This window comes from Amblyomma mixtum, chromosome 8 (assembly GCF_055824585.1).
Source record: "Amblyomma mixtum isolate Tamu chromosome 8, ASM5582458v1, whole genome shotgun sequence".
Lineage (NCBI taxonomy): Eukaryota > Metazoa > Arthropoda > Arachnida > Ixodida > Ixodidae > Amblyomma > Amblyomma mixtum.
The window spans coordinates 56,184,640-56,210,215 of record NC_143019.1 but is presented as its reverse complement, the minus strand read 5'-3'; the positions used below and the strand labels follow the sequence as shown (position 1 = coordinate 56,210,215).

Here is a 25,576-nt window from a genome sequence, read left to right as displayed (position 1 = left end):
ACCACCAGGGTGTTGAAGATGCTTTGTTTGCATGGTTCAAGGACGTTATAGCGCGTAACCTGCCTGTGTCTGGTGCCGTCCTTCGAAGGGAGGCGAGAAGTCTGACTTGCGTCTGAGGCCACAATGACTTTTATGCAAGCAGTGGCTGGCTGCAGCGATTTAATGACCGCCGTCGGATTGTTTGCCACGTCTTGTCTGGTGGCTGTGGCGCCCGAACTGACCGACCAAGAAATTGTTGATCAGGTGGTTTCTACAGATGATGCTACAAACAGCAATGCATGTGAAGATGGCGAAGTTGAGGGGGTACCTCGGGAACCTACCTGTGGCCAAATCAGCTGACATCGGAAAAGCACTGCTCTGTGTTGATTTCGTCGAAAAATTTAACCTGTCAAATAGTGTGAAGTGCCGCCAAACGAAGATTACGTCGTTTTTTAAATAAATTAGTTTTTGCACCTGGCCAGCATCCTGACTTGTGAGTTCGCTCTTGCTTTCCAGTACGAGATGCAACGCGAGGTTTGACATGCTTATACCACGCGTTAAATTAAAAAATAGGGCATTTTTTCAACCCTGTGCTGTCCATCCTAAAGTGCCTTTACTTGGGTTTATTAACAGACCTTTTCTGCTGGAATTTGAGTGCATGCTTTTATAAGGAATATCGGATATAACGAACGAATTTCCGCGCAAAATGCGACTTCGTTATAACGAGGTTGGACTGTACACAGCGTCCCATCTCTCTCCGTTTTGCGGGCCACTGAAAGCACACCCCCGCTGCGCGCGGTTACTTTCGGATATGGCTGACTACGCGGGACCTGCCTCTGCGACCTGCCTCTGCGCATTGGAGCAGTGGCTCTTCAGATTCTAAATACGAGCCGAGCTCGGATTCGGACTCTGACAGCGTCTGTCTCATCCGAGGAAGAGGCTAGTTCCGCATCGTCAGATTCTGACGTTCTGACGTTGAAACGGCAGGACCACAATCCCGGAAGTGTGCGACATTGGGGGTGCGTCACGGGCAGAAACACCCGACAGCGAAAGGGTTAATCTCCCATTGATGAACATAACGCATTAAAAAAAAAGAAATCCCCTATGCTTCTTGGCTTCAGTGCCGTAATGAGCCCCTCTTTTCCCTTTTCTTGTCTGCTCAATAGTTTCTTAGGGGAGCAAAGCTGATTCAAAGGAAAATGTAGCCAGGGGCAGCTGAAGTCAGGTGGAGAGATAAGATAAGATAAGGAAGTTGCTGGGGTAAGATGGTGGCAACTGGCACAAGACAGGCATAATGAGAGACCAGTGGAAGAGGGATGTTCTGCCGTGGACAGGACGCAGCTACTGATGATGATATAGACGACAGAGTTTGCTGGAAGTTTTGGTGCAAAGTTTGAAGGAGAATTTCAGGCAAGGAGAGCCGAAAGTAATCTGTGGATTAAAATTGCAGGCATTGGAGGCGGAAATCGGAGGCCACGATGGCCACATCCAGCGGTTGATCCTGGCTGGCGAGAAGCTGCTCGAAGGACGCCACAGCCAGAGTGCCGACGTAAAGCAGCGCCTGCAGGCGCTCCATGAATGCTGGGCAGAGTTGGCCGACCTGGCTGCCGTGAAGAGGAAGCGCCTGGAAGATGCCTACGAAGCCTTCCAGGTTTGTCCTGCAGCCGTTTTTTTTTCCTAGCTGCATTTTCAAACATGTGGCCCGTGTGCTGTGCCTATTACATCAGAAAAAAAGGAGATAACTGCATCAGTGATTCATCTGTGATACTTCGCCGATCTGAAATGGTTTTCTTGGATAGATTTCTGTAATCGCCTACCTTTGGATTTCTTTTGGTGTTTTCGGGTCCCACGTGCTTGTGATTCACACAGTGGCGCTTGGGTAAAGCGAAGGTATATTAACGGTCTACGTCGAATAAAGCTTGTTGATAGTAAGCGCTCGTCCCTGTCTACTTCTATGTCCGTGTCTTTTATTGTGCCCCTGTGTCCTCCTGAAAAGTGCTGTGCGATGTCAGTGCATGTTAAAGAACCCCAGATGGTCGACATTTCCGGAGCCCTTCACTATGGCGTCCCTCTTAGCCTGAGTTGCTTCGGGACGTTAAACCCCAGTAAACCAGTAAATCAACCAAACCTGTGGCTAACTTTAACTAAATTACGCGTTTACCGTGAGTTGAAACCACTTCTGCGCACTCTAGATGATGATCACGAGCTATGCCTGAATATCATCTTTGCATATAGATTCTTGGTTCACTTAGCATGGAGCATCCTGCAGAAAAATGTCAGTGTAAAAGCATGTTCGATAGAGATAATCTGTGTGGCCAGCTTTGTAAAGGGGCTCTAAAAAGCATGCCTGCAAATGTCTGTTTAGAGCCCCATGTTGTTGGATGCTGTTGTTTCGGTGTGGTTTTTGGTCAATGGTAGTGATGCATCCCTCTACAAAAATGTAGTTTAGCTGCACGGAACTAAGAGAAAAAAAAATGTCAGTGGTACTCAACTGACTGCCTATAAAAATTGTACCAGTTTCCGAGAGCAAAGCACAAAGATAACTGTACTTGTACAGTTATCTGCCGAAAGTGCCCTGGTCCGGCAGAAAAAAAAATTTGAGCTTAGTTTGCCGGCAAAAGCAAGCAGACTGTTGCATTTGGTTGCAGTCTCATGTGTTCGTCACCATTTTCTTGTGCAGTACCACGCGGATGCCAACGAAGCCGAGTCGTGGGTGCGTGAAAAGTTGGCGCTTGTGTCTAGCAAGGACTACGGGAAGGACGAGCCGAGCGCTCAAGCGCTCCTCCAGCGTCACAGCTGCCTCGAGAGTGAGATGAACGCCTACGGCACCGACATCCGGCGGCTGCGAGACCAGGCCGATCGCATGGTGCGCTCTGGTGTCGACTCACTGGCCATTGTGAGTGTGCTTTCTCTTACATCTCAGCTTCATTACTTTTCTGTGTTGTGCACCTTGTACAGTTCCGTGTTCTGGTTCATCTGCACCTAGCACAACTAGATGCAGAGCTGTCACTCTGAGGGAGAACTGATGGTGTCCGAATGCTTGCAATATTTATGATGCTCACAAGTTGCCAGTGCAACCTGCAATGCAAGGGTGTCAGCCTCATCATCATCATCATCAGCCTGACTACGCCCACTGCAGGGCAAAGGCCTCTCCCATGCCTCTCCAATTAACCCTGTCCTTTGCCAGTTGCGGCCACTGTATCCCTGCAAACTTCTTAATCTCATCCGCCCACCTAACTTTCTGCCGCCCCCTGCTACGCTTACTTTTTCTTGGAATCCACTCCGTTACCCTTAAGGACCAGCGGTTGTATTGCCTTCGCATTACATGCCCTGCCCAAGGCCATTTCTTCCTCACAACCTCACAGTACATTAAACTTGGTACTATTCTGGTACCTTGGTACGCACAAGGTGCTAAGCTCGGTACGGCTATTAACAAAGCTGGATAGGATCACCCAGTGCCTGTTTAGTTTTCGCGATACCTGCAGTGTGCTGAGAGCTGACGCATCCTCCAAGTCAAGCATCAAAGCTGTGGTCCTGTTACATCTTTGAAGCCAGTTACGCATTCGTGATATATATCACAGAGCCAACTAACCTGGCTTTGTTGCGTTGTCTCTATTGAGGCCACCTCTTTCGTGCATTCACTTTCTCCTTGCTTGCTCTCGCTCACAGTACCTGGACGCCCTGAATGAAGATGCCGAGCCGTCCGAGGACTGGACTGAGGAACTGCAGCTGGTGCCCGTGGAGGAGTGGGTGGACGAGGTGGTCGAGAAGGAGGTGATGCAGTCGGTGGTGGAGGAGCGCAAGGTGCCCCAAGTGAAGGCCCTGTACCCCTTCTCGGGACAGAACATGAACGTCCAGAAGGGAGAGGTAGGTTCCCCCACTGCCTCCACTTGGGGTCGTTTAGCTGCTGCATGACGGTGGCCGTGCCCTGGTATGATGGAGTGCTCGCTGCCCTCCCGTCTCCAAAGTTTCTGTGTGCCGTACAGCTAGAGGTGTGCATGGGTCATACCAGCTAACCATGAAGATGGAGCTTTAAGGGGGGTCGAGGGTCTTAAAACTAACTTTTTTTATTTATGGCTAGAATCTCGTGAATTTTGCACACAGGTGCATTTTTCTCTTATGATTCCAAATATGTAATCATAATTGAGCTCGTGCTCTTAGATCTTACATACCGTATTTCCCGGTGTATAAGACGCGGCTTTTTTTCAAAAATCTTGTTGATGCGTCCTATACAAGGGTGCGTCTTATACGCTAATTCTTCCTTTTTTTGCAAGTTCAGAAATTACTCAGGCTCTTGTTAAAGTTTTTTTCACCGAAAAAATATCACTACCAATGACGCGGTTGTAACACGGTTAATACTTCAATTCGTGGACCGCCATGCGCCACTTTTTTTAAGTGAACTCTATCATGAAACGACGGGGATGACGACTTCCTGGATCACAAACACGCACCGTTTCGAAGGCCCCAAGCAAAAATATTGTGAAATGCCAAAAGATGGCGACAAACACGCTTCTCGCCATTGTCAGGACAAGCCAAGACAAGCCGGTGTTCTTTTTTAGCCACCCTTTGCAACTTTCTTTGCTCCGTGTATGTAGTGAGAAGAGAATGTGTCAGCCACGTTGCCTCCAGAAATGGGCGAACTTTTTGATAGCACATTCGAAGATGAAGACTTCGAAGGTTTTAAGTAGAAATAAAATGTTGTTATGGACATATGGGAGAGCTCTTTCGTTTTCTTTTTTCTAAAACGTGGGCGGGTATGGCGTGAGTGTTGCCTTTTTCGATCACTTAGCGTTTGCTTAAGAATTTCTCACCGGTACGGTGAATTTCGTGATGGTCATGCAAGCGTGTTTAATTAAGCCTCACTAGCCTAACTGGCTAAATTGGGGTGCGTCTTATACACGGGTGCGTCTTATATACCAACTTTTTCAATGACAGCCTGATATATGGCATGTGCGTATTATACACCGGAAGATACGGTAGTCTAGCATGCAATTTGGTTATTTCTTACGCAGCTTTCATGAACCTTCTCATTGCATTTTGTTGCTTTTATTTACTTGAATTGATGGCCAGAGCGTTCCCATACCCAATGACATTCTTCGTTTTTCTCTAAAGGCATGTCATCCTGACATACTATGTCAAAAATAAAAGGTTCCAGTGTTTTACACTGCAACTCGTTAAGCTAATTGTAAATTGCTATTTATACATGGCCTAAACAAAAAAGTAAGAATGTCATCGGTTATGGGAATTCTGGCTATCAGTTCATGTAATTAAAAGCAACAAAATGCAACGAGAAAGTTCATTAAAGCTGCGTAAGAAATTGCCTAATTACGCTCTAGAATTCAAGACAACTTTTGATCTAAGACCACCAGCTCAGTTATGGCTACATTTTTGAAATCTGAAGAGAAAAACGCATCTGTGTGCAAAATTTCATCAGATTCTATCCACAAATAGAAAGGTCAGTTTTAAGACCCTCGTCCCCCCTTAAATATGGGTTGACATCTTCTGGAGTGTAGATCTTCGTTTTATGGCGTTTGCAGCAAAAAGTTATTGAATGAACGGATGTCGTACAAGTGAGCAAAAAAGGCAGGACGACATTGCTCTTGCATCTTCAATTATTGGGGAAACATTTCTTGATTACCAAGCCCTCATTTGCACACATACTGATGCATATAACTCAGTGCTGTATGTACAATGTCAACGAATCGGTTTTGGTAGGGACCTGATTTTTCTCAGTTTTTACGAGTGGCTTACAATTCGCAAGAAATCAGTTCCACAAACAATTTGCACTGTCACACGCACGAAATTTGGACAAGCAAGCATTGTATGCTCTTTGGCATTGGTATGTGTTCACCAAGGGGGGCACTAAGATGCTCCTTTATCACTATAGACAAGGTCGTTCGTGTGCCTAATGTAGCAGCAAAAAAGCAAGAATTGGGGGTTTTCTCAATGGCTATTAATAGCACATTCACACATTGCCTGTTTCTGTAGTGTCTTTTGAGATCCTTCAGAAATGCATGCTCGTCAATAAACCATGTCGCATGCGTGGCTTTACTGCTGTGTGTCATAAGTCCACGTTGATATCTGCTGCATTCTCTCCTATCTTTATATCCACATGAATACATGTAGCTTTTCAGTTATTGTTAGGAACACGCTGTTAACGTTGATAGTGTTTGGCTGCAAGAGCCCTGTGTAGCTCGCTGGGAAGGATGGAGAATCCGTGCTGTTGGAAACCAGGTTGTGTGGAAGGTTAAGCGATTCGGTTGAATTTTTTTTGGCCGTAATGTGAATATATATGCGAATTATCCGGAAAGTACAATACGGAAAGAAATCGTGGAAAACCCTGCCGCTGCCTGTTATAGCACCTTTTTATTGATGCTAGCGCTCTAGCGCAATAATCAGGAGCCCACCATGGGAGGCGGCGACTGACCCACCAGATTGAAAAGTCATGTAACCTGGTAACGTCATCATAACCTGCCTAGCCAGTGTAAAAAATGACCGAGACACCAAAGTACCGTATATGCTCGTGTAAGGACAGCCCCCGTGTAAGGGCCACACCTCCAAGTTGGCCGCCGGCAATTCGAAAAAAAAAAAAAATTGAGCCAAAAACTGTTTCATGCGCGCATAATTTTGGCCGCGTAAAAAGCGCTACGACCACGAACGCGTCGTCCCACGCGCCCGTGCTTGGCCTGGAACCCCGCACACGCGGTTCGTCATCGATGCTAGCTCGCTCGGCGTTCGCACCGGAAAGGATTGACAAAACTGTATGCTGTGCAAAAGCCAGGATGGGGTGCAGGCGTGTTGGGTGTGCCTCAGCATGCAAGAAAACGCGAGTGGCGCGCTTTTTTTTGGGGGGGGGGGGGGGGGAGTGACTCGCCGCTTCAAGCCTTCACAAGTGCCGCACCTTAGGTGGATCTTAGCTTAGGATCATGTGAAATTTGCCAGTAAGGTATAATGCAGTGATCAAGCAGTCGCTAGCAACCTGTCTTAGTGTGGGTGGTAATCGTGCAGATTGCGCGGGCACAATCCACACTTTTAATGCATTGTGTATTCGAAGGATTTGTTGCATGTGCGCTAATTTGGCATAAAAATGGGTATCGCCACGTAAAAAACGGACGCGTAATCGGGGCTCTGCTGTAGCAGAAATTTTTAGTGGAAAAACGCCAGTTCCATGTAACGCCGGAAAAACGCCGGTTCCTTGAGAACCGCGGAAAAAATGTGCGGCCCTTACACGAGTATATACGGTAGCAACAGTGGGGATCTCTAATGCTATCGCCGCCCACCCTTAAGGTGTGTTAAATGCCCCTCAAGTTTTTGTGTGATTTTACCTGGTCATTTATTTGCTCATGCTGGCAGTAGTTGCTACGTACCCCTTTCAGCCTCCACTTTGAAATCTGGAGGTATTATTTGTACATACAAAACACAGGTGCGAAGCGTAAAAAGGCAGTGTTGCGATGCATTAATTGTGAGAAGAAAATAAAGTAGGCACAACTTGCACAAACTGTACTTTTTTTTAGTTGCAAGGCTGCATGTAAGGATGCTGAGAGCAAAACTGATGCGGGGAAGATGGCAAGTACTACTCCCATTCAGTTTGTGTCACGTCTGGCATAGGACGGTTAACTGAAGGTCAGTGGAAGGGGTCTTCGTCTTGTAGTGAACATAATTTGGCTGCTGCTGCTGCTGCTGCTGCTGCTGCTGCTGCTGATGATGATGATGATGATGATGATGATGGTTATGTTCTGTTCAGTTTGCAGGGATAAGGACCATGTCTTTATCAGTTGAGAGTTCACTATATTAAAATTAATAACAGGAATAACTGTAAAACTGTAAGCTGATTCAGTTAGGCATGAATGAGCACCGTAAAATGAAGGAATGCAGAGTGACTAATGCTCACCTTGTGTACTCACATGTGATCACTGTTGTCGACTGCTCATACCGTGGGGGCTTTCGTGGAGCACTTGTGCTGAAAGCCCCAGTTCAGCAATAAACTCTCCTCTTCGCTGTCAAAAGAGGTATGTCTCTAGGTGAGTCATTGTGGTGGCTCAGTGGCTAAGGCGTTCTACTTCTGAGCACACATATAGATTTGAAACGGGAAAACGTTGATGTGCTGTGTGGTGCTGGTTCACAGTAAAGAATCCCATGTAGCCACACTTCACTATGGCTCTTCTCACAACCCATAGGCAGATTTGGGGCGTTAAACTCTCATACACCCGCCGCGGTGGCTCAGTGGTAAGGCGCTCGTCTACCGAGCCAGAGTACCCGGGTTCGAACCCAGCTGCGGCGGCCGCGTTTCGATGGAGGCGAAACGCAAGAGGCGCCCGTGTGCTATGCAATGTCAGCGCACGTTAAAGATCCCCAGGTGGTCGAACTTACTCTGGAGACCTCCATCACAGCACCTCATTCTTTCTTTCTTCTTTCGCTCCTACCTTCCTCCCTTCCCTTAGGGCGCGGTCAGGAGATATGTGAGACAGATACTGCGCCATTTCCTTTCCTCAAAAACCAACCAACCAACCAAACTCTCATACCACATCCCTAGAAGCGATTCACACCACAGTGCAGTCCACTTGTAACAATACTAATGAAAAAAAACCGTCAAGAAATCTAGTTGTTATAACCGATAGTCATTATAAATGGATTGTTGAAAACATTCCCTCCTGAAAGCACCCGTATACGTCCTGATTCGCATTCATTGCATAGTCAAAGAGTAGGTGTTATATAAGGTAGGTTATGCAAAAAAAAATAAAAAAACATTTATTTCACTCTATAATCAACTAAGAAACAGATGTGCATGCTAAGGAAGTCAGATCAGCGCTTGTGTGCATTGCGGCTGCAACTTGGCGATTGCATTGTGCGTAGCATCCAGCTGCTGCACATACACTGACGGTAGTTCTCTTGAATGCACAGTCAATGAGGGAGCCAGTCAATGACAGTGCAGCTTTGCTTGGCATCGTAGGCCGGCCACAGCCAGCATTTTCCTCATCGTTGTCACTGCTGCTGTCACGTTTGCATAATACTGCTAACTTGATCTAATCCTGAGATTTCATTAGGCCTTGGCATTGTTCCACTGGCAGATTTTTTAATGTTATGCCTAATATGGTTATAAATCATCACCCAGAGGGCACAGAGTCGATCGTTGTAACTGATTTGCAGGGGGGGGGGGGGGGGGTGATCAATCGCTATGTGCGGTGTATTTTTTCCACAGATGCAATGCATATTTTGATGACTCTAGAACAGCTCATTGTTACAACTGATATATCGTTATAAATGGTGTCATAATAAGTGGACTGCACTGTGCTTCACAAACAGGCATAAGCTCCATTCATTGCACGAATTGTTTCACATTATTTCTTCAGACTGTTCCTGTATCATTAAATGCATCTGATGCTTTTCAAGCTACTTTTTTGCACCTTTTTTTTTGCTCTGGAATTACATGCAATATAGTGTTTAATAACATGATTATTGCAAAGAAATTAAGAAAGAAGAGAGACATAGTCTTTGTTTAGCATGGCATCAAAACATTGCACACCACTCCCAGTCTGCATGCTAGTCAATTCCTAGTCACAGTTTGGCCACCGCACAGCTCTTACACAGACGTGCTCCAGAGCAGTCTGGGTCGGCCGTTGCGCGACAGTCTGCACAGGGCCTCGTGAAAGCTCTTAAGTCCGATGGAGTACACAAACGGGTTCACAACCGACGCCAGAAACTGCACAACGGTCGAGAGCATGTCCAGCCAGTCCGGGATGGCCTTGGGCCCCAGCAGCACCTTCACCAGCTTGGTGAAGCAGAACGGGGTGATGCAGATGAAGAAGATCACGATCACTGCCAAGATGCTCACGAGAATCTTCTGGTTTCCCGGCCTCTTCTGGCGGAACGACGACTGGCGGCACGGCACTCCGTTGGAGACACCACCCTTTCGCACCACCACCACCACTTCCGTCACGACCGCGTTGGAACGCAGGCGGCGCACCGACACGAGGATGCGAGCGTACTGCACGAGCACAATGGCCGCCGGCGTCGCGAAACAGAGCGAGAAGGTGGCGGCGTAGTAGATGATGTGCTCGCGCCGGGGGTGCCAGTCGACGTCGCAGACAATGTTGTCGAACTGGTACGCGGTCCAGTCGAGAATGGCGGGCACGACGGCGAACACAATGCCGAGCGACCAGGGCAGGGCCACCATCTGCACCAGACGGCGCCACGTGCAGCGTTGGACGTACTGGAGCGGCTTGTGCACGGCCACGCCGCGATCTAAGGCGATCATGGCGAGCGTCACGCTCGACGTTGACGTGAGCCAGTAGTTGAGGATGCCGTGGAAAGTGCAGAAGCTCGGGTTGTCCAGTGGCCAGCCGTCATAGGTCAAGGCACATGCTGATGGCACCTGCAGAGGATGTTTGTGTCACAAACAAATGGATGATGAGATGTACCCTATTTTGTACACTTCTTTTTGCCTCTACAGCACAACTTTTTAAAGAGCTAAACTGCTGTCTCTCTAGCCTATGTTTTAAGAGCAAAAGTGCATATTACAACAAACAGTTCAGGCCTAACTCTCAAGGTTTTCTAAAAAACAACAAGATATGTTCAGAATTCTCGGTATTGGCTATAGGCAACTGAAACACTCACTGAGCCATTCTGTCACGGTTCTAGTGTTCTATAGGAGGATCTAAAGGATCAGAAACAGGGCAGCTCTACTACACAGGTTTGTGAGTGCAATGTTAACAAGAGAAATGGCCTGGTAACTTTTAAAGTGCACTGTATGTGTTAATCAGCATATTATAAATTACATCAAAGGGCTGATGCACTGTAAATAGCACTACTAATTCAAAGTGAATGTCCGACCATTAGGATGGCATTGACCTGCCAGAAAAACCCTTCGTTTCCACCCTTTTTTCTGAATCAACACCAGCTAAGCATTATTGAGTTTTAGTCCAGTTTTGGAAATTTCTCACATCACAGAGTTGCGGAAGGTTTGTGCTTTGGCATCGCACTGTATTCAGGTTGAAAGCTACCAAGCACATGTAGCCGCACAAAAGGTAGAGAGATTATGGGCATCACAGCACAAGTCCGTTTTCACAAGTACGTTTAAAGACTCACCATTCCATTCTAGCGTTGTTCTGATGCCTCACAAGACCCGTGACATGCTTGTAACAGTGCGGTTTGTAGTTATGACCTTGCTGCACTGTTTGCTGGCTCGCACACTTGCGTGCTATCCCGAACTGCATTGCCGAACCATGTTGCATGTATGCTTCGCTGGCCGCAATCCACTGTTGGGCCCTAGTACTTTGCCATGTGCTCAGCCATGTGTATCGAGGCGTGATTACTGCATCCATTGACTAGACCACGCGCAGGCTCGCTCATATCACACGGAGTGAGAATAACAGGAAATTGAGGTGTGCACGGGGGCTAGTGTTGTCACAAATGAATCGGGCTCCACCTTGCTGGGTTGTGCGATTGTCTATCAAAATTTTGTTGCTTTGCAGCATTGGTTTTCGGGTGACGAATCTTTAAAGATGGCATTTGCAATATTTAAGGATGCGACTGTAGTGAAAACACAGCAAAGCTACTCAGTTGAGCTCAAAACTCGCTTAATCTAGAGGTCACCAAAATTCTACTAAGCATAAACTTCGAGGTTAAACTCGCATTACTGGTGGGCAGAGTAAAAATCCAATGCATAAGACAGTTGAAGTGCGAGGAGGAATAGTTACGATAGCCTTAATCAATGCCTGCTACGAAGTTTAGATCTAATGTAACAAAGTTTATTTACTACGAAATGATGTCATGCTTTGCACAGCTCAGCATTTTGTGCTCATGCCTGCTCTGAAGGATACAATTGAAAAGCATTTCTTAACATTTTTGTTTCTCATAGCCACTACCATTTGAGGGAAAGTAGGGTCTTTCAAAAGTAAGCCATAAACTCATCTGCAGAAGTTTATGGATCGAGAAAAAAAAACAAAAATAAAAGTAATCCTGAATTGGCTGAGTTTGTCTGTGCTTTGGCTTGCAGCCTGAAATCAGAAGATTCAGTTTTGTTGGTTGGACACACCAATGCTATTAATGCAGTTTGTTTCTTGGCTGCGCGCCTAAACTTCAAGGAACAAGTTTTTTTTCATTGTGTCCGCGTTTTGTAATGTAATAAGGCAGTAATTACTCATTGACATCCACCCAAGCGCAGCCATACGGCTACAGAGGAAAGCTATACAGCTTACACAGAAACTTCGCAGTTAAAGAAAAATTCGTCCTGGTCCGGGGTTCAAACCCGGTACCACCACTTCACCGGAGCAGTCGCTCTACCAACTGAGCTAACTGGAACGGCAAGCTTTTGGTAGGGTGAGAGCGAATTAATCAATAACTCGTAGTGGGAACAGTGTTGGTCAAATGATTAGGGGAATCCCCCAAGGTGGAGTAGATTTGTAATAAGGGAGTAATTACTCATTGACATCCACCCAAGTGCAGCCATACGGCTACAAAGGAAAGCTATACAGCTTTCTCAGAAACTTCGCAGTTATGAAAAATTCGTCCTGGTCCAGGGCTTTGTGAACATTTGTCAGTTGACAGGTTGCGGTGTCATTTGCGCCGTAATACGTTATGTGCCAGCTTGGGCACTACCACCCACCATGACAAGTGTGGCCGTGAGGAGGTCGGTCACAGCTAGGCTGACAACCAGCAGGTTTGAGCGGTGCTGCTTGACATGCTCATCCCAGAGTGAGACGAAGAGCACCAGGAGGTTGCCGAGGATGGAGATGCACAGCTCAGCAGAGACGAGCACGGCAGCCACTGCGCGCTCCGTGGCAGTCGCGCTGCTCACGGCCGTGCGGTTCATCGGGAGGAGAACACCACTGTCAGGTTCTGGAAGAAAGAAGACGGCCAGGAGGGGAAAAAAAATCAATTTATTAAAGAGCGACAGATGAAGAACTAAACAAATGTTCTGGGCTTGGAGCGCCAGGGCGCGCTGGTCATGTAGATAGTCCGACACCAGCCAAGTACTCCAGGCAGAAGGGTGGAGAGAGGGGAAGAAGGGAATTCAGAGGGCTACTGGGCACTGAAAGAGACAGTGCTCCAGATTGGTATGGGGTGAGCTGCAGTTGGGGCAGGAGGTGTCAGACCTCATGCGAAAGAGGTGCAGGCAAGCTGGGGTAAGAAGGGTGTTGGTGTGAAGTTCGTGGTGGATGTGAGTTTGGGCGATGCTGAATTGTGGGTGGGGTTTTCGGGGTGTCTGGAAGGAGTTGTGGAGTTGTGTACAATGTGCCTTGATAATGCGCTTGTAGCGTATATACATAGTGTATATACGTAGAGCATATACGTGGAGCACATACGTAGAGCACATACATAGAGCACATTAGAGTATATACGTAGAGTATATACGTAGAGTATATACGTAGCGTATATACGTAGCGTATATACGTAGAGAATATACGTAGCATATATACGTAGCGAATATACGTAGCCTATATACGTAGCGTATATACATAAGGCCTCGTCACAGGTCGGAGGGCTTGGCCAGTATGTGGTATTATCTTAATTGAATCTGGCGTACTGGCCTCAGCTGCATGTTCCTTGCAGGCAAACCTCGTTGTAGTGTTAAATGAGGTGCGAGCTGAAAAATGAACTTTTGCCGAACAATAGAATGTGAGGGTCATCTGCTAGGAGTTCTTGACTCATACTTTGCAGATAATATGGCAAAGGCTAGATTCATGAGCAAAATATTGTGCAAAAGATGATTTATGACTTGTGCACATAGCGTGTTGCGAGTATAATCACTTGGGCAAATATATTATTATGAGTCATTTTTGATTTCTGAATCAGGAAAAGTGCAGAAAATTTTTTTATTACTCTAAAAAAGTATGCACCATGCTTATTCTTTGATCTGATTTGTTCACCTTATTTTGATGAGATATAGTCAAATGTGAAGTTGCTTCTCTGTCACATATTTTTTGCATGGGGGACTACAGTGTATGACACAAGAAAACGTCAGACTCAGCAGCTACTTTCTCCAATTACTCATGCCAGCTAGTTAGAATGCATCCAGAAAAAATATTTGCATTAAAAAAATAAGTGCCAATTAGATAGCCAGAAGGTGGATAATCTATTTTCTTGTGATGCGCCGTTTGAAAAAAGTCCCGCTTTGCTGCGCTTCTGAGGAGCTTTAAAATGCCCTATTGAATTCATGGCTCAGAGCGTAGACTTGGAATGGCGAAGCAAGATATTGTAACTGCGCAGGGCGACTAGCACCTTTGTCGTTTTGGTCAATGGCCTTCCTGGTGTGTCTTTTTGATAAAAGTGAACAAAGTCTGCTATGCCCTTGTATGGGCCAGTGTAAAGTTTTTATGATAATGTTATGGAACTAATTGGTTATGCATGTTTGCCATATTTACAAGCACACTGGAAGTGCATTGACTGCTGAAACAGAGGCAAAGTTCATAAGGAAGTTTTTCATGTCAATACTCTCACCTTTGCTTGGCCACTGTTTTAGTTTCTTTCATAATTCCACTTACTTGCTTAACGGCATTTTCCGCGTAATTACGTCTGGATTTATCAGTAAGTTCATGACATTGCACTCAATAGTCTTATCCAAAATCTGCTAATGGTTAGAGCTATTCCATGGTTGTTTCATTATTTTAGCCTAAGCTAACTCGAAATCAGCATGATGAAGGCCAGACTTGGAAAAAGCAGCTGTACTGCCTCCACTTCTGTATAGCTCTGAAATAAAATGCAAGTCAGACCATGACTAGATATTTTTGGCTAGGACTGTTCATCTGTGTTTTCAGCACCCTTATTTTATTTCAAAAGACTACAAGAGGATAAGCAGAGGCGAACGTTATGTTTTCCTTACAAACGAAATGTTTCAGGCGAAACAAAAGCTCTCTTTTCCGTGCACCCGAGTCAAGAGGCTGGCTGGGCTGGGCCGAAGCCCGGCTTTATCACATCATTGCACCCGTCCTACCTCACCGCGTACATGCCTTATCCGCACTAATTGTGTTTACGACCCCCAGAGCCGCTCTCTGTGATGGCTTAGCGGCGGGGGGGGGAGATTGTTCTGCAAGGCAAGCCGCTCCAGCAAGGCGAAGAAGAGAAACGCCGCCGCACTTACTCGGAACCTAAAAGCGACGCCACGAGCTTCCACATTTTCTGGCCGTCACCCCAGTCGTTGGTGGCTGCTGCTGCACCGTTGCTCCAAGCCATGGTCACGGCTACTAGGCACAGCTCGAAAGCAGCGGAAGCGGCATCGTAACACCCCCGGGTGCTGTCGTTGTCGCGTTTCCTCCCACCGCGGCTTTCAGCGCTGGGCGCACGCATGGCTGCCGGGCATGAAGCCGCTGCAAGATAAGCGCCCGCTTCCTTCACGCATCATCGGCCGCGGTTACTGAGCTGCGCAGGTGGAGAGGGGGGGGGGTTGTGTGTGCTTCAGAGGGGGAGAGCGAGGCAGCGGTGGTGCGCGTCATTAATTGCCTTCCCTCACACCCTTTGGTCGCTCTCGTATGCCTTGCTTATTGCCCATTCGAGCTCTTGTTGTTGTGGTAGCTGCAGAGTTCCCCCTCGCCCACTGTTGTCGGCCGCTGGGAGGAGGTGGTCCGCTGCTCCTGCTCTTCGTACCGTTGCTTTTAATTTATCAGCCGGCTGACTCGAATGGGCGGCAGCCCGAGGTTGTTGTCACGCAAAGTGCTTTGGCACTCGCTCCTTGGGGGAAAGGGGAGGGCACGGTCTTAGTTGCTTCTTGGTGGGGAGAGCATTCCCTCAACTGATGGTGGTGAACGGTTCTTGAAATCATGAATCGATGCTTCTCAGTCTGTGGAGGTGTGTTCCAGGTCATTTGCTTTTTGTCACTGGTGCGTTGCTTGTGACATGAGCTGTCTTCATTATATTTCCATTTGATCTTCAGGAGATATCTGCAGCTCCACAGCGGCAGGTCATCATCATCATCATCATCAGCCTGACTACACCCACTGCAGGGCAAAGGCCTCTTCCATGTCTCTCCAATTAACCCTGTCCTTTGCCAGCTGCAGCCACCATGTCCCCGCAAACTTCTTAATCTCATCCACCCACCTGACTTTCTGCCACCCCCTGCTACAGAAAGTCAGGTGGGTGGATGAGGTTAAGAAGTTTGTGGGGATACAGTGGCCGCAGTTGGCAAAGGACAGGGTTAATTGGAGAGACCTTGGAGAGGCCTTGGCCTTACAGCGAGCATAGTCAGGCTGATGATGACGGTGATGATGATGATGACGACCTGCCACAGTGGTGAATAAGTGCGGTTTTACATGCTCGCAAGACTAACGGTGATATTGACGGTGGTCCATGTTGAAGGCTGCTAAAATGCTGCTATCATCATGTATATCATGGTGTAATGCTGCATACACGTTTTTGGTCTGATGAGAATTAAACAAGCCATGAGACATTACACAAGCCAATGCTACTAAACAATGAACTGCGTTGCGGTGCTGAGCCCTCCATCCCGCACTGACCAGTCGCAGAAAACAATGTTGTGCCTTATTCGAAATTCGTTTCAGTTATTCGAAAAACTATTAGAAAACTTAAGAACATATTCAATTTGTTTTGAATAATTTTTAACAGACACTTCTCAGTGTGTTCAACGAATTGAATATTGTGTACCTAATTCAAAGTTAAAAAATTTGGAACATTTGCGCACCCCTATATTAACCTGACTTGCGTATAGACCTCTTCAAAAAGAGGTAGATGGGTGCTGCCATGTTGGGCACTAAGCTGTGCTCGTAGTACAGGAAAGAGTTGAGGATTAAGGTCCCCCACGTTCTCCTCACAGCCCAGAAAATCGGTTTTCCCGCGTGTTGTGAAAAAGTCTGTAGGTTGGCTGATTTCGCTTTAACTCATAAATAAATATTTCAGCAAGCCAGGTAAATTTGCAATTTATATAGGTGATGCATGCATGCATCATAGGTCATGGAGTAATAATAACTAGCAGCTTTTCCTCTGAAACCAAAGATTGGTGTCTAACACATATTATATACTTCATGTAAGCTGTAGCTAAAAAATTGGCAGCAGTTATAAAGTCAACATCACAGTAATACATGTCTATGCCTTAATGAAAATAATGCGTGGGTTATTAGGATGTTACTGGTGCTTACACGTGGCAGTCCATATGGTTACCCAACTCTTTCTTCGCTTCTGTTGCTTTTGTCAATAAATAAAAGCCGTGGAACATAATTAAAAAGGCAAGATAGTTCCTTTGGCTGTGGCAATGTGGTCTGCAACCTCAGTGAGATCCAAAGATCATATTAAAGTGCCTTATTTTTAAATATATATTTAAAAATATATATTTATATATGTATGACTTGTGTTCATGACTCCTGTTTTTTGTTCATGGTGATCATGACTCCTGTTTTGGTCCCTGCAGATCATGACGTTGCTTAGCCGGACCAACTCCGACTGGTGGAATGTGCGACAGATGGACGGCGAGGAGGGCTTTGTGCCGGCCAACTATGTCCGTGAGCTGGAGCCCAGGATCATCCAGAAGACGACCAAGAAGCCAGTCAAGGTGGCCGAACGTCGGAAGGTCAAGAAGATCGTCATGAAGCAGCAGCCCGTGAAAATCAAAAAGGAGAAGCGGCTGTCCCCTCGTAAGTCCGAGCTTAGGGACCAAGCTGATTTCCACATTAAGTTGATTCTTAGTTGATTTGGTGTTCATTAGGCCTTTCTAATGATGCACGAGTGGATATGAGAAGAAATTAGGTTTTCTTGTTTTGCGATAGTTAGTCCTTAATATTTATCTAAGTTACTAGCTGATTTACACAAAAATCTTAAATCTTATAGCACGTTCTGCATCTATAGATTAGCATGTTCTACATGTTCTACATCTTGAGAAGTTTGTGGGGATACGGTGGCCGCAGCTGGTAAAGGATAGGGTTAATTGGAGACACATGGGAGAGGCCTTTGCCCTGCAGTGGGCGTAGTCAGCTGATGATGATGATGATTAATCTATAGTATCTGTAGCCTTTTATTTGTTGTGCAATTTTGTTTTTTTATGTGATAGCATTATAAGTCCCATGGGACCAAAATGCGTTGTCGGTCAAAATTGGCCCATTGGCTGTAGTGAAGTGATGTCACTTCCTGTAAAGACATCAGCGGCTGCTAATGCTACCACGTCGCATGCAAATAATTAAATTAGGTGTGCCTGTGAATTTTTTTATTCTGTGCTTCTGATTCCAACTAAAATTCACGGAGAACCCTGTACAATGCTGGTACTGGTCATTGACACATTTGTTTTGCGCAGTAGTGGCATAGCATTGTTTTCTCTGATTAGTATTCGATCTCGTGTATGTCATTGAAAAAATAATAAGTTCGCATCTCATGCATTCTGCTGTCATCAGTTGATAGTTTAACTTGAATGATATGTTAGCTTGAAAGCCAATCTAATTATCAACCTTCATAGCTAGGTTTTAGAGAAAGGTTTTTTTTTTGTTTGTTTGTATGTTCCACTGGCAGACTGCTACACGGCTGTGATATGATTGATCAGTGTAATTTGAACGGAGAAAAACTCTTTGTTTAACACACCACTGTATCACTGCAAATATTGGAACACTGCATGTAGAAGACTAGAGGGAATATCAAATGCTTTGGTCTCGCAGAAAAGTCACCTAAACAGAATGGCAGCAGTCCCAAAGACGGCAAGGGCGTTCAGCAGCGCCAGGAATCTATCGAAGCCTCCTACCAGAACTTGCTGGCCGTTTCAAAGGTATTCCTTTCTTCTGTACCATACTGTGGTACACAGTTTGCATAAGATTTTCACAGGCATAGAGTGTTCATAAATTTGTTTTTGTTTTTTTTTTTTTTTGAAAACGCTGTTGAAGTTGAAGTTCTTGAAAAGCTTGAAAAGTTTTTGAAGTTTGTTTACTATATTAGCTTAATTAGGTTAGGCGCTAGCCTGGTTATCTAGGTACAGTGTGTGCTGCATCTCTTAACTGGTAATCAAAGAGTGCTTAACTTTGCTTTATATTAAAACGCTAATTTTTCTTTGCTTTGATGTTACTCTGCTATCCATTACAAGCTGAAATTCAAGCAAATTGAATAGAGCTGAGTCACCTGTGCACACACATCTAATATGCGTTGTTTTGTCTGCTTCAACTGTGTAATTGAGTCATTGCAGCCACTGAGCTCTGTATTGCAGTGAAATTAATTGAGCTGGAAAGAGTAACTTTACCTTCGTTATTCTGCGTTGCTGACTGTAGTGTTATGAATTGTGTAGAATCTCATCAATCTGTTGCACTTTAGGAACGCAGGCACTACCTCGAAGATGCCATCCGGCTGTTTGGCTTCTTCAGGGAATGCAGCGACTTTGAAGCGTGGATGGTCGACAAGGCAAGGCATCCGTTTCCCAGTTTCACATAGCACAGTACTTTGAACGTGATCGTTATGGACCAAACATTTTTTTTCCTCCGCAGGAGAAGCTGTTGACAGTGGAAGATCCGAAGGAGAATGTCGAAGTGCGCAAGAAGAAGTTTGAGGTGAGATCGTCCTTCCTTCCTTTCGTTCGTACTTTGATCACTGTTTTTCATGCTAAGACCTGCGGCCCTTGTCATTTTTTGGGTGCGACAGCACTCGAGGGTACGTTGCCCAGTTCTGTGGCATTGGTGTAGAAGAACAAAGGAATGCGTGGAAAGGAGAGGAGTAAAGCTGAGTGATGCTGTGCCGCCAAGCTGGCTGAGCATACATAGAGTTCGGATCTGTGACACCCTCTGTGCGCGCAGAGGAAAGTAGCGCTTGTGCAGACTGCCGCTTCTCATATTTGCGGCATTTCTGGCGCACAGTGGAGTGCAAAAACGTCGTGGCAGTATTGAGAAATCGGAAAACTCTGCTTGCGTGCCACAATGGCCGAGACTAGTGAAGAAGATCCTGCAAACTGCTGTTGCTGAATGTCGCGTTACACGCATGGGGTAACCGTCAACCATTTTCTGTTGTACGTTGATTGTTGACGGTAAAAGTAATCAGCCCATTGTTGCACAGGCTTACTATGACTCCTCCTCCCTCTGCGCCAAGCTTCTTGCTTGAAGGCGGACACTTTGTGGCACCACACACTGGTTTGCACATTTATGGCTCCCAGTACATGCACTGCATGCAAAGACTGTCTGAATGCCCTTCCTGGGCCCATTTCAAAGGGTACCTGTCGAACACATCACGCAGGAGTTCCCTGACACAAGATCGCTAAGATCCAACACCTTGCCGCACCATCCCCAAAACTTCTTCTTTCGCTCAAAAACCACAAAAAAAGGCCCCCACCGCCTGGAAGGCATTGAAGTAACGAGCTTGGGCTGTTTGGTTTACTAGAATTGATATGGTTGTTTCTACAATGCTGTTGTAGATGGCGCTACAAGCCTCAATGTGAGATGTGCCGTTTTCTAGTTGCTGCCACAGATGGCGCTGTGATCTCAGGGTGGTAGCAGACCCGACGAAATCTCATGAATAAGAGCTAACGCTCTCAAAAGGCTCCCACAGCTGTTCCTAACCCAGCACATCCATGACTTGATGGAAAAGGAGTGGCGGAGGAGTGCTGGAGTGCGAGACCGTGCATTTCCAATGACAGAATATTTTCTCTTTTTCCATTTGCAGAACTTTGTGACCGACCTTTCAGCAAGCAAAGTGAGGCTGGATGAAATCGACCGACAGGTTGGAGAGTTTGTCCAGAACAAGCACAGCCAGTTGGACGCGATTCGTAGCCGCAGCCGACAGATTCACAGCAGGTAAAAGACTGGCGTCGGTCGGGGCTAATGTTACATCGCTCTTCAGCGTTACTGGAGTTCGTGATTGTCATCGTCGGACAACGATGTAACCCGTCTTTGTAGCGTTGTGAAGTTTCAGCGAAAGGGCTTTTTAGTGTGTCCTTGCTGCAGATGAGCAGTGCTGCATCTCTTATTTTAGTTCCCTTATTACTGCGGCAGTTTTCTGAGCCTCTTTTACAAAGAAGTCGTATGGTTCTGTATGGAATACAGTGCATCATACCTAATCGCAGAGCAGCCAACTGATTGTTTGGACTGCAGTAGTTCGGACATGTGCTATTTTGAACATTTTTGAAGAACTGTCGCGTACTTCATAGGAAGCGTAACTTGGCTCTGATAGAATCTATCATTGCTTGCCAATGGTACATGGAAAATGGCAAAGTTCGAGATTTTTAAAGCTGCTGTTTCACAGAAAAGTGCTCTTTTTTTTAAGTTGGTAGATTTTTCGGACTCCAAAAAATCTATCCGCGAAAAATTGGTCGGCGACTGTGCATACACTTGTTCTTTTATTTTTTTTTCTTAAAACCTTCTTCGACAGACGGTTTTACTCTCCTCTTTATAATTGTGGGCAGGGCTTGTGGTTACAAAACATGGATTTTAACCACTGTTTGTTCATATTTCAGGTGGGATAGGCTAAACCAGCTGAAGACTCAGAAAGAGCGAAGTCTTGAGGGAGCCACAAGGTAGGTTGGTTGTGAAGCAGGTTATGCTTATTACTTAGAATGAAATCCTGAGGTATTAGCACGCTGTACTAAATTTTTTGCATGTCTAGCTGGCGATGAGTAGGCTGCGTCAATCTCCCCTTTTTTTTTCTTGGCAGTGTGGAGCTGTTCCACCGCACCTGTGATGACGCTCGCGATTGGATGACCGAAAAGCTGCAGAAGATTGACATTGATGAAGTCGGCCGGGACATGAAGACTGTGCAGGCTCTGCAAAGGAGGCACGAGGTACTTTCAGGCCACATTGGCATTTTAATGACTTACTTTAGCATCATTCTTGGTTAATATCTTGTGCATGTTTGTTGTGATGGCGAGCGAAAGACTCTGTTGTCTTGCTACTTGTGTTTTCAGAACCTTGAACGGGAGTTGGCACCTGTGGAAGAGAAGTTCAACAGGGTCAACCTTCTGGCTGACTCGTAAGTTATAAAAAATCTGTTTGCTGCTTTTGCAATTAAACATTACTGTCACTAATAAAAAAAGAAGGCATCAGCATCTTATATCATGCGAAAAAATATAAATTTGACAATACTCAGAACAGTGCTATTTTAATAAACAGCAGTTTTTAACTTGCAATGTCTAGAGTTCAGAATGCTAGTTACTGGCTTGTTAATATTATATGATACGGTGGCCCCAGCTGGCAAAGGACAGGGTTAATTGGAAAAACATGGGAGAGGCCTTTGCCCTGCAGTGGGCGTAGTCAGGCTGATGATGATGATGATGGCGCTATTGCTCACTCACTGAAATATTTGGCACTGTAAACCGTTCTTATTCGATTAAACTTTGCGCTATTTGAAACTCTCGGGTTTTCAGCTTATCACAGCTTTGTTTCTTTAAGCTAACATTTTCTGTTGAAGAATTGACAGTTTGTGTAGCGATTATTGGGCTCACTGGTAGGTAACCATCATTTTGTTACCCTATTTGCTTTTTCTTCACTACAGGAACACAGAACCTGAGTTCTCTTTGTTGCTTTTTGCAGGGTGAAAGCTTCGTACCCAACTGAGAGGCCAAATGTAATAAAAAGGCAGAGTGAACTTCAAGGTCTGTGGGACCAAGTCAAGGTGAGCATGTCAGATGTCGACAGAAAGCCTAAAATCGTCTCTCAGCCTTGAACCATTAGCACTCCGCAGAAAAGTATCAATTCTTTGTCTTTTAGACACACTATACTTTAACTCCCCTGCACTACGCCAAACTTTGTTATCTGCTCCCTTACGCTCATCTCGCCGATTGAATATTCAACTCCCTCAGCATTCAGCGGTTGCACGGTTCATCGAACGCTTTCAACAAATCTTTCCTTCCCATCGCCATAGAAGAATGAAACAACCTTCCTGAAACCGTTGTCATCGAAACTAATCTCACCAGATTTAGGCAGCTAATAACAGACCACTTGAACCAGCTATAACTACTTCCCTCGCGATGCTCTGCCTGCAATTTGAACTGCTTGTGTCATTGCGACACCATCCCCCCCTCCACAAGTGTTTTCCCACTTATTTAATTTTCGTACATTTTAATGTGTAATTTATATACTACTGCTTTGCAATATACTATATGCTGTACTATTTGAATTAACTGACGTTAATTTCACGTGAAACTTGTTATTCTTAGTTATTTTTTGTTATGCTTTTTTATGTTTACATGCCTTTGTATGACCGCTTCACACCGCTGTCTCCCCCCCCCCTTATATAATGTCCCAGACGGGATCTTTAAGGGTTCAATAAATGGTGATGATGATGATGAGCTATTGTGAATTTGCTTACAAGCAGGTGTTTTTAGAAGTTTCTGTTTCGCATATATGTCGATTTGTCGTTGTGAGCTTGACAACAACTACATTTGTGTGCCTCTTACAACCATCCAGGATCGGGCTGCTGAGAGACGTTCCAGGCTTGAGGATTCCATGGGACTTCAGATTCTCGCAAACAGTGCCAAAAGCTTGGTAAATGACTTAGTATCTGTTTCTTATTTAGCATGCAACGGAGGTACCGTGGTCTACTATTTATCGTGGGTGGTTTACTAACTCATTGATCTGTTAATACTATGTACAAATTGCTGTCACGTTCATGCCATAGTAAGGATTTAAAGGAAGAATAGACATTCACTCGGAAGCACGAAGCGCAAGAAAAACTTATCTTTGGCACTCATTTCTGGCGTAGTTGTCCAACAGAAATGTTGAGAACAAAAGTATGTGCAAAAAGTATGCAGCCTGTGCAAGCTAAACCATACGCAGTAAGATTTGACACGTCTGTCATAAAAAAGCATCCCTTTTTTAGTGTGTAGTAATGTATGCCTGTTTTATAAGAGGAGTTTTAAACGGATCCTGAGCAGCTGTTTTACTGAATAGGCTGTTCTGTGCCTTTAAAGTTATCAGGAAAAGTGTACATTTAAATGCGTTGCAATGTGCAAAAAATGGCTTCGCACATTTGGTCATGGCTAGTCATGCTTGCCGAGTAGGTCAGAGGTGTATCATGTTTTCCTCTATCAACCTCTGTCTGTGAACCCAATGTGCTTAAGGGGGGATGAGGGGATCGAAGGTGACTTTTCTATTTTTAGACTTAGAGTGATGAAATTTGGCAGACTGGCTTAAAACAGCATCAAACAGTCAGATATAAAGTTTCACACTGACAGCTTCAGTAGGTTCCCTTTTATCATTGTTTATATGTTGTACCCATGTTGCTTGCTTGTGGAAAGCCCAGCATGACAAAAAAACAGGCTACAGGTCTGTAAATGCTTTTAATATTTACCGAGAAGTGTGGTGTGAATCAAGACTCTTAATTAAAAAAAAAAATTCTCTGTTCTTTTATTTGGAAGACACAATATGCATCTTCTCTTTATGTCTAGAATGTATCACGCTCTAATTACCATGTAATAAAAACATGTGAACCTAAATGGTAAATCGGAGACTGTCTTGACGCAGACCACATTTCAGTGATCCCAACAAAACAAACGGGGTAAAAATCCATGCACCCATTGCTGTGCTACGCTTTCCACAAACAAGGTATTAAGCTCAAAACAAACTTGTGAGAAAACAAGCGTGAAAGTTTTAAGCTAGCACACAGTTCTATGTGTATATGATGACAAATATGTGCATTTGGAGCGCTTAATGTTTATTTCTGGGTGAAATATTTCAGTACAACATAGAAACAGTGTTGGAGATGCCAAAAAGTGTACTTTTCAAAAATCAACTTTTTTCGCGATTTTTGCAATCTGATCCCCAAATCTCCCCTTAAGTGAAACATTTCTGTCTTTATTTTTTTCTAAGCTTGCCTGGGTGAGTGAGGTGAAGGTGGCATTGAACAGCCTTGAGCCTGCAAGGGACGTGGCAACAGCCGAGGACAACCTCAAGAAGCACCACGACCTTGGGGATGAAATTCGCAACCACGAGGACGAGTGAGTCCCATCGATTATATTCTTTTTCCATCGATAGCTATCTGAACCTCGTGGCTGACTTTATGTTTGCAAATTGTATTTGAAGTTGAAAACTCTGGAAATGGCTAGTGACTGCAAAGTATTTCACGAGGTTGCCAGTCATCAGTGTGCAGGCTATTGGGTCCTGAAGGAATTGGAAAAACCACGGAAAAAGGACGAACACACAGGACGAAGCGCTTTCTAACAACTGTTTTAATCTCAAAAGGAACATGACTATATACTCACATTTGACGTCTTATCATGCACAGAAGAGGGAGGTACGCACGCGCTGACAAGAATAAAAATGAAGGAAAAAAAGAAAACAGGTAAAAACTATGCGCGCTTACAACAGCCGAAGATTGCTATTCTTGAGATAGGTTAATTCAGTTCCCCCTAACATCACCGAAGGGGAGCTGACGCATTGCTTATCCGGAGCAACGTGCATTGCGAAAGCTTCGATGATAATTTCTCTTTCCCGATAATTTCTCTTTCCCGTCTGTTTCGAGCCCTACCTATAACCTTGGTGTTTTTTAGCAGTGGTATGCATTTACAGTGGGCACAATGAGGTGCCAGATTCCCGGATTTTGCAATTTGTTCACATTCCGTGGTTTTTTAGCGCTCACCAATTCCTTCAAGTATGTATTTCCAACTAGCCCCAGTAGTAGCTCTTTTGACTATTGGGTCTGAACTCAACAAATGAAATGCAGGGACAAAATTGTGTCTCTGGTAATGCCCTATGTAATGCTG

General features: G+C 45.2%; 2 protein-coding genes across 6 annotated transcripts in view; one reads left to right on the top strand and one right to left on the bottom strand.

Annotated features, from left to right (window-relative positions):
• kst (spectrin beta chain, non-erythrocytic 5 kst) overlaps nucleotides 1–25,576 on the top strand; it is a 328,959-nt gene that overhangs the window by 229,163 nt on the left and 74,220 nt on the right. For all 5 annotated transcript variants that reach the window (XM_089558125.1, XM_089558130.1, XM_089558127.1 and 2 more), the window contains exons 14-27: nucleotides 1,430–1,630; nucleotides 2,660–2,875; nucleotides 3,649–3,846; nucleotides 17,336–17,558; nucleotides 18,567–18,673; nucleotides 19,210–19,296; nucleotides 19,380–19,442; nucleotides 20,545–20,675; nucleotides 21,335–21,394; nucleotides 21,532–21,658; nucleotides 21,782–21,846; nucleotides 22,407–22,488; nucleotides 23,283–23,360; nucleotides 24,684–24,811. In XM_089558125.1, coding sequence (XP_089414251.1) covers nucleotides 1,430–1,630; nucleotides 2,660–2,875; nucleotides 3,649–3,846; nucleotides 17,336–17,558; nucleotides 18,567–18,673; nucleotides 19,210–19,296; nucleotides 19,380–19,442; nucleotides 20,545–20,675; nucleotides 21,335–21,394; nucleotides 21,532–21,658; nucleotides 21,782–21,846; nucleotides 22,407–22,488; nucleotides 23,283–23,360; nucleotides 24,684–24,811 — 1,766 coding nt within the window. The remainder of the gene's footprint in view (nucleotides 1–1,429; nucleotides 1,631–2,659; nucleotides 2,876–3,648; nucleotides 3,847–17,335; nucleotides 17,559–18,566; nucleotides 18,674–19,209; nucleotides 19,297–19,379; nucleotides 19,443–20,544; nucleotides 20,676–21,334; nucleotides 21,395–21,531; nucleotides 21,659–21,781; nucleotides 21,847–22,406; nucleotides 22,489–23,282; nucleotides 23,361–24,683; nucleotides 24,812–25,576) is intronic.
• Nucleotides 9,403–15,338, bottom strand: LOC149332536 (G protein-coupled receptor 161-like). Its single transcript, XM_089558124.1, has 3 exons — nucleotides 15,059–15,338; nucleotides 12,584–12,816; nucleotides 9,403–10,351 (listed from the first exon to the last, which is right to left on the bottom strand). The coding sequence occupies exons 2-3, from the start codon at nucleotides 12,788–12,790 to the stop codon at nucleotides 9,560–9,562; spliced, it is 999 nt and encodes a 332-aa protein (XP_089414250.1). The 5' UTR covers nucleotides 12,791–12,816; nucleotides 15,059–15,338; the 3' UTR covers nucleotides 9,403–9,559.

Bases quoted from the DNA above. Each gene is read 5' to 3' on its own strand.
- LOC149332536 (XM_089558124.1), bottom strand. From the start codon at position 12,790: ATGAACCGCACGGCCGTGAGCAGCGCGACTGCCACGGAGCGCGCAGTG. The intron at 10,352-12,583 runs GTGGGTGGTAGT...CATCCTCTGCAG, and splicing joins TCACGGCCACACTTGTCATG to GTGCCATCAGCATGTGCCTT.